This window comes from Nerophis lumbriciformis, linkage group LG35, assembly GCF_033978685.3.
Source record: "Nerophis lumbriciformis linkage group LG35, RoL_Nlum_v2.1, whole genome shotgun sequence".
Lineage (NCBI taxonomy): Eukaryota > Metazoa > Chordata > Actinopteri > Syngnathiformes > Syngnathidae > Nerophis > Nerophis lumbriciformis.
In genome coordinates, this window is record NC_084582.2 from 11,396,100 (window position 1) to 11,410,939 (window position 14,840).

Here is a 14,840-nt window from a genome sequence, read left to right on the forward strand (position 1 = left end):
TAGGACAAAACGGCGCTCGCCAAATACTCTCATCAGAGAAGCTTGTTTAATAAAAACAATGGGATTTGTAACAATTAGGGAGGTTTGTCATGTTGTCCTCCTACAGAAACCCTATTAAAACAAAAATATATTCCCCCCTTCCCCCATCTTTTTCTTTTTTCATACATTTTTGAAAAAGTTCCAGGGAGCCACTAGGGCGGCACTAAAGAGCCGCATGCGGCTCTGGAGCCGCAGGTTGCAGACCCCTGGCCTAGTCGTCCTTGAATATTCTACACCTGCTTGCTATTTTATTCCACTTTTCTTTTTTTTTTTTAAAATAGTATTTTTAGAATGTGCCATTACTCTCTAGAAAGAGGTTCCGCAGCCTCCGAAGCAGGTTCTGTAACAGCTTCTTCCCTCAGGCCGTAAGACTCTTGAACGCATCATAATTAAATTATCCCCTCAACTCCCCCCAAAATGGATTAACTCGCTGGAATAAAAAAGACAATATAACATACATCCATAAACGTGGACGCATGTGAAAAAGTGCAATATATTTTATCTGTACAGTAACCTATTTATTTATTTATATATGCACCTTATTGCTTTTTTATCCTACACTACCATGAGCTTATGTAACAAAATTGCGTTCTTATCTGTACTGTAAAGTTCAAAATTGAATGACAATAAAAAGGAAGTCTAAGTCTAAGTTTAGAATGTGCCATTACAAAATTTGCTGTGGGCCACAAACGACACTCGGGCCACACTTTGGACACTCCTGCAATAGACCCACAGAAAAAATCAGATATAGATGGTAATTAACATTCCTAGCCTCTTTAAAAAAAAAAAGTTTGAATATTTAACATTTTATTGAAATGACCCATGAATAAATGCGTACATAAACACAGATGTATACATTTATTAAACTTACCCATGAACAAGCTGTCAGAAAACCATAGACACTCATTAACAGAACGCAAAGGGGCCCACCTCTCACATTTCACAGCGTCCGGTCTCCATAGCAACCACGACACAAAGCCCTTCATGGCACAGCTGCCTTGTGTACTAAAGGTTCCTCCCCACTATCCCGACTATTGACAATGGAGAAGTATGAGAAGGTGTCGCGTTTGGGCAGAGGCGCGGCAGGAGAAGTCTTCCTGATGAGACACACCGAGGCCAAGAGTCTGCATGCCGTGAAGAGGATCAAACTGGAAAGCAAACACACACAGGCGGCCATTCTTCAAGAGGCGGAGATCATAAGGAAACTGGAGCAGCCTCACATTGTGAACTGCAGCGATGCCTTCGCCAGCCCTGCGGACGGCTTCATTTACATCGTGATGGACTACTGTGACGGCGGGACCTTAGACGACAAAGTCCAAGAGAGGCAACCGGGTCGTTTCTTCCCAGAGGGAGTGGTCATGGGCTGGTTTGTGCAAGTCGCCCTGGCCGTTAATTATATACACAAAGCTAAAATAGTTCACAGAGACATCAAAACGTCCAACGTGTTGCTGACAAAACGAGGCACGGTGAAGTTAGGAGACTTCGGGGTGTCCAGAATCATGACGAGCACAGCTGACATGGCCTCCACTTGTGTCGGAACTCCTTGCTACCTCAGCCCCGAACTGTGCCAGGATGTGCCATACAGCTCCAAGTGTGACATCTGGGCTCTGGGCTGCCTGCTGTACGAGATCTGCGCTCTAAAACCCCCTTTTGCAGCGACCAACCTCCTCAGTCTGTTTATCAAGATCACTAAAGGAGAGTACCACCCCGTGCCTGAACTTTACTCTCGAAATGTCAGCTCTTTGATGCACGGGATGTTGTGCCTTGAACCTGAAAACAGGCTAAGCGCCGCCTGCATCCTTGACAGCGCCTTTGTCCAAGAACATTTACGGCGCATTCAATGCGAAGACACACACTTTCCTCCGGACGAGGACATCGGTCGTCATGCTCCCTGTGAGCAAAGTCTGAACGAGGTGGAGGAGGATGGTGCTGGTGGTTGCTTCTACCCTGACGACTTTGACGAGGGGGAAAGTTTGTCTTCCTTAGAGGAACGGAGTCAACACTCAGACTTATCATCAAGGAGCCACTCTGCGGAACCTCTTGGTAATGTCCAGTACCTTGGATGGATGCATGATAGACAGAGATAGTGAGTGTGTGCATGCAGGCACATGAGCTAATGTATTCAACTCAACATTACATGCCCTTTTTTGCTAAAAAAACACACAAAAAAACAGCTTTTTTATGCAGTCTGAATCGACCTGAGAGTGTGCAGGTGTCCCTAGTACCATACCATACCAACTTTATTTATAAAGCCCTTTAAAAACAACCACAGTTGAAGAACAAAGGGCTGTACACCACAAAGAAATACAGGCAAAGGACAGACTAAAAAATAACATTTAAAACAGAGGTAAATACACACACAAGTATTTTATATATATATATATATATATATATATATATATATATATATATATATATATATATATATATATATATAATTTTGGTTATATATAACCAAAGTAGGAATCATTTTGGTGATTTAACCATACTTGCCAACCTAGAGACCTCCGATTTCGGGAGGTGTGTGTGTGTGGGGGGGTATATTTACAGCTAGAATTCACCAAGTGAAGTATTTCATATATATATAAGAAATACTTGACTTTCAGTGAATTCTAGCTATATATATATATATATATATATATATATATATATATATATATATATATATATATATATATATATATATATATATATATATATATAAATAAGAGAAATACTTGAATTTCAGTGTTCATTTATTTACACATATACACACACATAACACTCATCTACTCATTGTTGAGTTGTTGTTAAGGGTTGAATTGTCCATCCTTGTTCTATTCTCTGTCACTATTTTTCCAACCATGCTGAACACCCTCTCTGATGATGCATTCTGCTTCGTCTCCTTGTTGTGTGCGCAGTTGTGCACTGCACTCTCTAAAAGCCCTAGATGTTATTGTCACATATGCATGTACAGTAGATGGCAATATTGTCCTGTTTAAGAGTGTCACAACATTGCTGTTTACGGCAGACGAACTGCTTTACGGTAGACGAAAACGTGACTGCTGTTGTTGTGTGTTGTTACCGCGCTGGGAGGATGTTAATGAAACTGCCTAACCATAAACCCACATAAGAAACCAAGAACTCGCCCTCGATCATTCTACAGTTATAACGTCATTGGGCAGGCATGCTATTTATATTGTGGGAAAGCGGACGTGAAAACAGGTCAGGTCCGCATGGAGCTGGAGGGGGCGTGGCCTCCAGCTCCAGCTGAATTTCGGGAGATTTTCGGGAGAAAATTTGTCCCGGGAGGTTTTCGGGAGAGGCGCTGAATTTCGGGAGTCTCCTGGAAAATCCGGGAGGGTTGGCAAGTATGTGATTTAACCCCCAATTCCAACCCTTGATGCTGAGTGCCAAGCAGGGAGGTAATGGGTCCCATTTTTATAGTCGTTGGTATGACTCGGCCGGGGTTTGAACTCACGACCTACCGATCTCAGGGCGGACACTCTAACCCAGTGGTTCTTAACCTGGGTTCGATCGAACCCTAGGGGTTCAGTGAGTCGGACTCAGGGGTTCGGCGGAGGTCAAGACACACCCGACTCATCGTGTAAATAAAAACTTCTCCCTATCGCCGTATTACGGATACGGCAACAACAGAAGTCAGACTGATTTGCAGGTGTGTAATTTGTTGTGAGTTTATGCACTGTGTTGGTTTTGTTCTTTGGTGATGTTCATGCACGGTTCATTTTGTGCACCAGTAAAAAAAACATGGTAACACTTTAGTATGGGGAACATAATCACCATTAATTAGTTGCTTATTAACATGCAAATTAGTAACATATTGGCTCTTAACTAGTCATTACTAAGTACTTATTAATGCCTTTTTCGGCATGGCCTTATTATAACCCTAACCCTCTAACCCTAACCAAATAACTCTAAATTAAGTCTTTGTTACTTAGAATATGTTCCCCATTCTAAAGTGTTACCAAAAACATATAACTTTGTCTTGAATTTGAAAAAACAACAACTTATTTTTCACTAAAGAAAGGTTCGGTGAATGCGCATATGAAACTGGTGGGGTTCGGTACCTCCAACAAGGTAAAGAACCACTGCTCTAACCACAAGGCCACTGGGCAGGATTTTTATTTATTTTTTGTTTCATTTTTATTTTTTATTTAAGAATCTTATTTTCGACCGTGTCCGCAAAAAAACAACTTAAGATACATATATTTAAACAGTGTACATTTTTAAAAGATAAATTATGATACGTTAGAAAAGTCGAGAGTGGTTTCACTTGTAATTTTCAGAACACTTTCAAAAATCAACATCTTGCAGACAGACTCAACAAACGGGTTATAAACGTGACCGTGGAGCAAAATGTATGCAACATTAACGCCAACACATATCCAATACATATCATCCAGACCACTTGGAAGTGTTTTCAAAGTAGATTAAAATCATCATATGTGCCCTTTAAGTTGCAATTAATTTATGGGAGTGTGTTCATAACCATTAAACGATATAATACGGAACGTCGTAAGCCTAGGACCACGTGTATTCATTAGGGATGATGTTCGAAATCGGTTCTCCCGGTTGTTCGATAAGAAAAGAACCGATTCCATGGACTCGAATCCCTTTTTGAGAACCAGTTCCCGTTATCGAGGCCACTATAGTAAAGAAAAAGAGTTGGTTCTTTATTCGAATCCCTGAGAACGAACCACTTCCCACGTACAGGAAATGCCCTGTGGGACCTGCAATGTTATGCCCATTTGATTGTAGACTCTTACTGACACCTTGTGGCGATATGAAAATACTACGTGTCATTAGTTTGGACACTTCCGGGTTGAGACAATTGAGAAGTAGACAAGTTGTGTTAGCTCTTACAAGCCTTGGAAAAGATAAGTCTGAAAGTAAACTGTTTAACTTGTTTATGTAACTCAATATTAAGGTGGAAAGTGGTTAAGTTTGATACCAAGATGTTTATTGAAAAACGATATTTGTGCACTGTTTCAATGGATGTTTTGAGGACTTATAATGGCGGACAGTCGTGTATTTCCACCATCGAAATAGTTTCAACACTCAGAAGTATTTGTTTGATGATAGTACTGTATATTTGTGTGAAGCTAATATTTACATATTGTGTATTACATTTCAGTATGTTAATTGAATCACATAGCTTATACATTTGTCATTGTGTGTATTTCAGTTAAAAAAAATAAAAAATAACAATCCAGTGCAAGACAAAAGTAAAGATAGGAAAAGACAAAGCAAGCTCAACAACAATAAAGAGCATAAATGGATTAATCTGCTTTGGATTGTTTGTTAGCTGTCTGCCAAGCTGTATAACCTCAACACATATAGTGAGGGCAGAACAGGCAATGTGCAATTATTGCCAGGCTTCGCTCTCATGTAAGGGGGGAAGAATTGTTGATTGATGACTGTGGTGTTCTTAGTGTCATAGTGTGTGTAGTTAGTATGTTCCAATAGCAGCAGAAGTGCACTTTTTGGAGAGCTGTATTATTTTCAGTTTTGTGCCCAAGGAACTGATTTTATTTAACACTACATTATTATTTATACACCTATAGTGATCACAGAGACAGGTTGTTTTTGTGTTACTATATATATTTGTTTTTCTGAAAAATCCCACTTAATATATTTTGGGTAACAACAGTCAATATATATATATTTTTTATTTTTTTCTTATAAAATACAAGTGAGCTTTTGTTAAACCAAATATTGTGTTTTTTTCCATATACAACAACCTATCTGGATTCGATAGGAGAATCGATAAGGAATCGGTTCGATAAGAGGATTCGATAATGGGTTCAAACTCGATAATTTCTTATCAAACATCATCCCTAGTATCTCTTCTAGTTTTCTGCACATTATTCCACACTGCTCTCCAAAAACTGACATCTAGGCAGGTTTAAGTAACTGAAGTGAAAGTTGAACTATTTTTTTTCCTAACAAGATATTTTATTGACTTGTCAAAATGAAAAATGTTACTTGTTTCAATCACTTATTTTACATAGATAAGTTATTCAAATATGTACACATTAATTATAAAAATTAGGGCTCTCAACGTTAACATAATAAAATAAAACCATTGTCTTATCATATATGAATGAAGATAAATCACATCCGGTCTAAGGCTTAAGATGGAAGACACACGCTTTGTTAAACGGTCTGAGAGGCTGCCAATTTCGCTTCCAAACAGAACTTTAAATAAAACTGAGGTAACTTGTTAGTATTGCAGCAACAAACGTTCTTATCATCGGCGCACATCAAGTTTAAAATACCATCTTAAAGTGAAACACATACTCAAGGCCAGCATAATAAAAGCGGTGCTTTAAAAGGGGAACTGCACTTATTTTGCAATGTAGTCTATCATTCACAAGACAAGGACACATGTTTCTCTTTTTTTAATGCATTCTAAAACATAAATAAACACTAGCAAAAGTCAGCTAACATTGGAGCCAAAGAAAGTCGCACTATACCGCCTATAAAGCGCTTTAAAAAACATACAAAAACCTTCATCATTGTTTCATACACACTATAAGTATATGTGTAATGTAGTATCAGGCACATTCATAACAACATGTAATATTGAGGTATTTTTCTCATTTTGATCATATGACGTAGTATTTATTTCACAGATACGTCACAGCTTTTTCCTTCAACAACAAAACTACTACTAATCATGACAGACTTCATGAGAGACAACAACCACTACTTTGGGACAAATAATGATCCAGAACCTTATATTTTTGAGCGTGAATATAAAGGTGGAATAGCTACAAGTTTTAGAATGTGTGTGATAAATATATCCAACTTTAATGAAACACTCAACAATCATGTAACAGTATAGCTAAGTGCTGAACAAGAAATACAAACTACAAACTTAATAAAACAATCACTTACTGTTAAATGTCTGCTCTCAGTGGATTGCCAACTGATGGGATGTTTATATCTTCCTGTTTGGATGAAGAATTATTTATAATCCTCACAAAGCGTAAAAAAAAAAGCCTTTCTCGCCATCTTTGGGTATAATTCGATTGTCAAACTTTACCAACTTTTCGATTTATGGCCGAGGCCTTTTACTATACAATTTCTGATCTAGAATTCATTTTCACTAGCTCAGAGGCCATCGCAACAGCTCACCGGCTCAATATGTCAATATAGCAGCATGAGCTCGTTAGCTCCTGTTATTGCTAATACTTGGTTAATATTCAGGTCACCAGATGTACAAACCCCGTTTCCATATGAGTTGGGAAATTGTGTTAGATGTAAATATAAACGGAATACAATGATTTGCAAATCATTTTCAACCCATATTCAGTTGAATATGCTACAAAGACAACATATTTGATGTTCAAACTGATAAACATTTTTTTTTTTTGCAAATAATCATTAACTTTAGAATTTGATGCCAGCAACACATGACAAAGAAGTTGGGAAAGGTGGCAATAAATACTGATAAAGTTGAGGAATGCTCATCAAACACTTATTTGGAACATCCCACAGGTGAACAGGCAAATTGGGAACAGGTGGGTGCCATGATTGGGTATAAAAGTAGATTCCATGAAATGCTCAGTCATTCACAAACAAGGATGGGGCGAGGGTCACCACTTTGTCAACAAATGCGTGAGCAAATTGTTGAACAGTTTAAGAAAAACCTTTCTCAACCAGCTATTGCAAGGAATTTAGGGATTTCACCATCTACGGTCCGTAATATCATCAAAGGGTTCAGAGAATCTGGAGAAATCACTGCACATAAGCAGCTAAGCCGGTGACCTTCGATCCCTCAGGCTGTACTGCATCAACAAGCGACATCAGTGTGTAAAGGATATCACCACATGGGCTCAGGAACACTTCAGAAACCCACTGTCAGTAACTACAGTTGGTCACTACATCTGTAAGTGTAAGTTAAAACTCTCCTATGCAAGGCGAAAACCGTTTATCAACAACACCCAGAAACGCCGTCGGCTTCGCTGGGCCTGAGCTCATCTAAGATGGACTGATACAAAGTGGAAAAGTGTTCTGTGGTCTGACGAGTCCACATTTCAAATTGTTTTTGGAAACTGTGGACATCGTGTCCTCCGGACCAAAGAGGAAAAGAACCATCCGGATTGTTCTAGGCGCAAAGTTGAAAAGCCAGCATCTGTGATGGTATGGGGGTTTATTAGTGCCCAAGACATGGGTAACTTACACATCTGTGAAGGCGCCATTAATGCTGAAAGGTTTTGGAGCAATATATGTTGCCATCCAAGCAACGTTACCATGGACGCCCCTGCTTATTTCAGCAAGACAATGCCAAGCCACATGTTAAATCAACGTGGCTTCATAGTAAAATAGTGCGGGTACTAGACTGGCCTGCCTGTAGTCCAGACCTGTGTCCCATTGAAAATGTGTGGCGCATTATGAAGCCTAAAATACCACAACGAAGACCCCCGGACTGTTGAACAACTTAAGCTGTACATCAAGCAAGAATGGGAAATACTTCCACCAGAGAAGCTTAAAAAATGTGTCTCCTCAGTTCCCAAACGTTTACTGAGTGTTGTTAAAAGGAAAGGCCATGTAACACAGTGGTGAACATGCCCTTTCCCAACTACTTTGGCACGTGTTGCAGCCATGAAATTCTAAGTTAATTATTATTTGCAAAAAAAAAAAATTAAGTTTATGAGTTTGAACATCAAATATCTTGTCTTTGTAGTGCATTTAATTGAATATGGGTTGAAAAGGATTTGCAAATCATTGTATTTCGTTTATATTTACATCTAACACAATTTCCCAACTCATATGGAAACGGGGTTTGTAAATGGCGGTTTTTGGATGTTTTTTTAGAGGGATATATGAGCGGAATATTATACACCCAATTTGTTGCATTGTTAGCCATCTTCTACTTGCCGTATTTAGCGACTTAGAATGCATAAAAAAAACTAATAACATCTGTGTTCTTGTCTTACATAGGGATTGAGAATGAAAGGCACAATTCCAAAAAAAGTGTTCGTCCCCTTTAAAGTTATTCCGTACTAAACTTGCCTTTATTAAGTATGCCCTTATTGACCAAAGGACTCTACCAAAATATCTTGGTAGAATGAAGAATTTACATTCAGGGTGTTAAGAGGAGTTATCTTTGTTCTGTGACGCTCATTTACTGCGTCTTCAGATTTGCATGGATGCATTGGCAGTGGAAGGCAAGGCAAGTTTATTTATAGAGAACAATTTGTACGCAAAGCAATTCAAACAAGCAGAGCTGTTTTAAAGTCTATTCTCTGAGTGACAGGGAGCCAATGAAGTGACCGAAGCACTGGACTAATATGGTCAGATTTCCAGGTTTCGCTCAGGACTCGAGCAGCAGGGCACAGATTGATGAGGTCATCACTCGCCATGCAGACATCATCCATTCCTTGGCATAAAATCTGGGCAATACATTATCAGATATCATTTTCTGGCAGAAAAAACACTACTGATATGCTCCGAATTTTCATTTTCATGCCAATATCAGCCGATATCATCGGACATCTCTAGAAAGAAGTGACCTTTGGGGGTCATGATACCATCCATCCATCCATTTTCTACCGCTTATTCCCTTTGGGGTCGCAGGGGGCGCTGGAGCCTATCTCAGCTACCGTTAGGGGAAAAATGGGACACTTAGCTTTACAATAATTGAACTAAAAATACTTGCTACAGCTGCACAAGCTAAACCACAAGTTCCTCAAACCTGCATTGTCACTTTATTCTAATAAGCCTTTGCACCTCTGGGGTTGTTCTAGGAAGTCAAATGTAATCATTTAGACATTAATCATGAACACTTTCAAGAGCTCCTGAATCGGAACTCCACAGTGGAGATGGAAACCATCAACCAGATTCCTCAGCGACCCATAATGGAGCATTTGGGTGATCCTCCCACCGAAAATGAGGTTCAGGATGCCATCAGAAAACTGGGTAACAACAAGGCTTCCGGACCAGATGGGATACCAGCAGAAATATTAAAGCAAGGCGGACCAAAACTCCTTTGCCACATCCATAGCCTCATTGGTAAAATCTGGGATAAGGAGGAAATCCCAGCCGAACTCAGGGACGCCCTGATTGTCACCATCTTCAAGAAGGGAGATAAGGCGGACTGTGGCAACTACAGAGGCATCTCTCTCCTGTCCACAACAGGAAAAATACTGGCCCGTATTTTGGCAAACCGGTTATTGCCGCTGTCAGAAGAGATCCTACCAGAGTCCCAGTGTGGCTTTCGTCCAGCTAGGGGAACATCGGACATGATTTTTGCAGTTCGTCAACTGCAAGAGAAATGTCGGGAACAACACCTGCCACTATACATGGCTTTCATTGACCTTACAAAGGCCTTTGATTCTGTGAACAGAACTGCCCTCTGGGGTCCCCTCTCCAAGATCGGATGCCCAGACAAGTATTTGAAGATCTTGCGTCTGTTGCATGACGACATGACCGCAGTGGTAGTTGGAAATGGCGGTTCTGAAACGGCTCCCTTCAAAGTTGACACTGGTGTCAAGCAGGGCTGCATCATCGCACCAACCCTGTTTGCTATCTACATCTCAGCCATACTTCACCTCACCAGTCAAAACCTGCCTGAGGGAGTCCAGTTCATATACCGGACAGACGGCGGGCTCTTCAACCTGAGGAGGTTAAGGGCAAAAAGCAAGGTGCTTATATCCTCCATTACAGAGCTTCAGTACGCAGATGACAATGCTCTAGTTGCTCATTCTGAGTTGGACCTGCAGAACATCATGGATGCTTTTGCCAGAGCGTACCGACTCCTGGGACTTGACATCAACATAAAGAAGACTCAGAACCTGTACCAACCGGCCCCTGACACACCCTCCCAACCCCCCACAATTTATGTGGACAACAACATCTTGGAAAACGTGGAGTATTTCGCTTATCTTGGCAGTCTTCTTTCAACGAGAGCTGTCATCGATGCCGAGATCCACCACCGCATAGGTTGTGCCAGCGCAGCTTTTGCTAAGCTCAAGAAAATAGTTTTTGAGAATCGGGTCATCCAGACCAACATCAACCTTCTTGTATATCAAGCTGTAGTTCTGCCCACTCTGCTCTACGCGGCTGATAGTTGGACCACCTACAGCAGATACCTGAAGACTCTGGAGCAGTACCACCAGCGATGTCTCCGCAAGATCCTCAGGATCAGCTGGGAAGATAGGCGTACCAACATTAGTGTTCTGAAGGAAGCTAACATGCCCAGTATCACTACAATTGTCAGTCGGCACCAGCTGCGATGGACAGGCCATGTAATTCGCATGCCAGACAGTCGCCTTCCAAAACAGATGTTGTACGGACAACTGACGGAAGGACAACGCACCCAAGGGGGGCAGAAGAAGCGGTATAAAGATAACCTCAAAATCCACCTGAGGAAATGCTGCTTCAACCTCAACACCTGGGAGGAGGCTGCCCACCAGAGGGTTTTGTGGAGCAGGATGGTCCATGAAGGCACAGCACGATTAGAAAAGGACCTCCACCGTGCCGCGGAAACCAAGAGGCAACAAAGAAAGGAGAGATCCACTACCAGAACAGCTCCTCAGACCACCACCACAACCACCACTACTACCACGACAATCACGCACATATGCCCCCACTGCAATAGTCTGTGGATCACCTGAGGACCCACAGATGACCAGACTCACCAACAGGAGGACTATCATACTCGCGTCGAGTGATCGCCAATGATGATTCACAGAGGGTATTTTTGGCTGCTATTTGTCAAATATTAACCCAAAAAACTAACCCAGAAGTTTCGGGGGGGATTTCAAAACAGAAACAGAAACAAGACAGTCCACCTCAACACTAGTTTCAAAGGGGTCATGATACCGTTAGGGGAAAAATGGGACACTTAGCTTTACAATAATTGAACTAAAAATACTTGCTACAGCTGCACAAGCTAAACCACAAGTTCCCCAATTTGTTGCATTGTTAGCCATCTTCTACTTGCCGTATTTAGCGACTTAGAATGCATAAAAAAACTAATAACATCTGTGTTCTTGTCTTACATAGGGATTGAGAATGAAAGGCACAATTCCAAAAAAAGTGTACGTCCCCTTTAAAGTTATTCCGTACTAAACTTGCCTTTATTAAGTATGCCTTTATTGACCAAAGGACTCTACCAAAATATCTTGGTAGAATGAAGAATTTACATTCTGGGTGTTAAGAGGAGTTATCTTTGTTCTGTGACGCTCATTTACTGCGTCTTCAGATTTGCATGGATGCATTGGCAGTGGAAGGCAAGGCAAGTTTATTTATAGAGAACAATTTGTACGCAAGGCAATTCAAACAAGCAGAGCTGTTTTAAAGTCTATTCTCTGAGTGACAGGGAGCCAATGAAGTGACCGAAGCACTGGACTAATATGGTCAGATTTCCAGGTTTCGCTCAGGACTCGAGCAGCAGGGCACAGATTGATGAGGTCATCACTCGCCATGCAGACATCATCCATTCCTTGGCATAAAATCCGGGCAATACATTATCAGATATCATTTTCTGGCAGAAAAAACACTACTGATATGCTCCGAATTTTCATTTTCATGCCAATATCAGCCGATATCATCGGACATCTCTAGAAAGAAGTGACCTTTTAGCTGGATGGACTTGTGTACTCTGTGGTTGCATATTCACAGAGGGTATTTTTGGCTGCTATTTGTCAAATATTAACCCAAAAAACTAACCCAGACGTTTCGAGGGGAAATTCAAAACGGAAACAGAAACAAGACAGTCCACCTCAACACTAGTTTCGAAGGGGTCATGATACCGTTAGGGGAAAAATGGGACACTTAGCTTTACAATAATTGAACTAAAAATACTTGCTACAGCTGCACAAGCTAAACCACAAGTTCCTCAAACCTGCATTGTCACTTTATTCTAATAAGCCTTTGCACCTCTGGGGTTGTTCTAGGAAGTCAAATGTAATCATTTAGACATTAGAAATGACAAAGTTTGAGTTTGTAGCAGAATCTGCAATAAAAGCATAGCAAACTCACGACATGTTTTGTCTCCTACAGTGTTTTCACAATGTTGCCACGGTGACCAAGCTGAGTATCCGGATGACTTTGAGGAAGAAGAGGAGAAGGAAGAAAGTGCGGCGTTGATAGGTGGGATTCACACTTCCTCTCTCCAGCATGATGATTCCTTGGATGAGTTCCAGCTCTGTGATGCCGGAGGAATGGCCGTCACGCTGAAGGCCTTGAAGGAAAAGGGATGAAAAGAAACAACAACATATATAGAGTACATTTGTCTGAGTTACAATAATTCATATTCAAATTCCAGGGAAATGTTTCCTGTTCAAACCATCTCTGTGCAGATAAAAAAAAACAGTCATCCAGAAACTAGAGTTTTCCTGCAATCCTTCTTCTGCCATAGAAAAGAGAGTCTTGGTCTCAATGGGACTTTCTAGTAATGTCTGCCAGTCTGGTCGTTGTCCAATAAAGACATGTCCTTTGCAAAATACTTATTCTTGTTGTTATTAAGAGGTGAGGTGAGGATAGAGAACACCAAGCTGCAGCACATTGAGGTTTGTCAAAACTGTAACTACTGTACATGATCATTTGTGGTGTACGTGTACACCCCCTTAATGGTCAATATTTTTGTTATTAAAGGAGCACGGGCGGAAAAAATAAAATAGCTGATTTATCTGCGTTTATACATGATTAATGCGATAATCTCTGTGGGATTAATCAGATACCCAATTTAGAAATACGAATAAAAAATAAACGGGAATAATTTTTGGCATAATTTCATCACACATCAGTTTAGTATCTGAATCCGATCAGCTAAAGTGCAGAAATGATGATGATTATGACGTTGACAAAATTTGTTCGCAATTTATCATCAACTCTATGTGTATTATCTGTAAATTTAACCGCGACTCATTTGGCCAAAGCCCCTAAAACAGTGATCACCAACCTTTTTTAACCCAAGATCCCTGGTCTCAGCCAAATATCTAAGCAGGATCTACCCCTGCGTCAACTATGTATGTGTGTGTATATATAAAAAAAGTATTTGGCCACCTGCCTTGATTCACATATGAACTTGAAGTGCCATCCCATTACTAACCCATAGGGTTCAATATGATTTCGGTCCACCTTTTGCAGCTATTACAGCTTCAACTCTTCTGGGAAGGCTGTCCACAAGGTTGCGGAGTGTGTTAATAGGAATTTTCGACCATTCTTCCAAAAGCGCATTGGTGGGGTCACACACTGGTGTTGGTCGAGAAGGCCTGACTCTCAGTCTCCGTTCTAATTCTGTCAGGCTTGTCTCTGACAGTTTGGTCACGTTTTAGTTTTTCCTCTGTCATTTCCTGTCAACGCTCTTATTTTGGTTATTTCCTCATTGTCTCCCTGAGTGCTGCTTCCCCTCAGCTGCGGCTGATTGGCACCTGGCCACACCTGGTGTCAATCAGCCAGCTGCTATTTAAATCTGCCTTCCCCTCCAGTCAGGGCTGGATTATTGTAGTGTCATTGTCGCTAATACTTGTTGTCACTACTACCTGTCATTATAATTGTTGTTGTAGCTCTGTCTACTTTTGTTCACTCTGCTCTTGTCATAGTTCCTTCGTGTCACAGTAAGTGTTTTGGTTTCTTGTCGACAGTTAGCTTTTGTGCTATTTTAGTTCATAGCCAAGTTTGTTCTCCGCCTTGTGTTTGTACCCTTTTTTTTTTTTTTTTTTTGCCATAGTGTTAAATTAAATCATGTTTTCTTGTACCAAGCCTGCCGCCATCTCTGCATCTTGGGGTTCGCCACCAACAAACTCTGACAAATTCATCCCAAAGGTGTTCTATCGGGTTCAGGT

At 40.8% G+C, this 14,840-nt stretch overlaps 1 protein-coding gene across 1 annotated transcript; it reads left to right on the forward strand.

The window, feature by feature from the left end:
* The first annotated feature begins 1,016 nt into the window (after positions 1–1,016).
* On the forward strand, positions 1,017–13,498 carry nek12 (NIMA-related kinase 12). Its single transcript, XM_061927925.2, has 2 exons — positions 1,017–2,082; positions 13,054–13,498. The coding sequence occupies exons 1-2, from the start codon at positions 1,080–1,082 to the stop codon at positions 13,251–13,253; spliced, it is 1,203 nt and encodes a 400-aa protein (XP_061783909.2). The 5' UTR covers positions 1,017–1,079; the 3' UTR covers positions 13,254–13,498.
* The last annotated feature ends 1,342 nt before the right edge of the window (positions 13,499–14,840 follow it).

Bases quoted from the DNA above. Each gene is read 5' to 3' on its own strand.
- nek12 (XM_061927925.2), top strand. From the start codon at position 1,080: ATGGAGAAGTATGAGAAGGTGTCGCGTTTGGGCAGAGGCGCGGCAGGA. The intron at 2,083-13,053 runs GTAATGTCCAGT...TGTCTCCTACAG, and splicing joins CCACTCTGCGGAACCTCTTG to TGTTTTCACAATGTTGCCAC.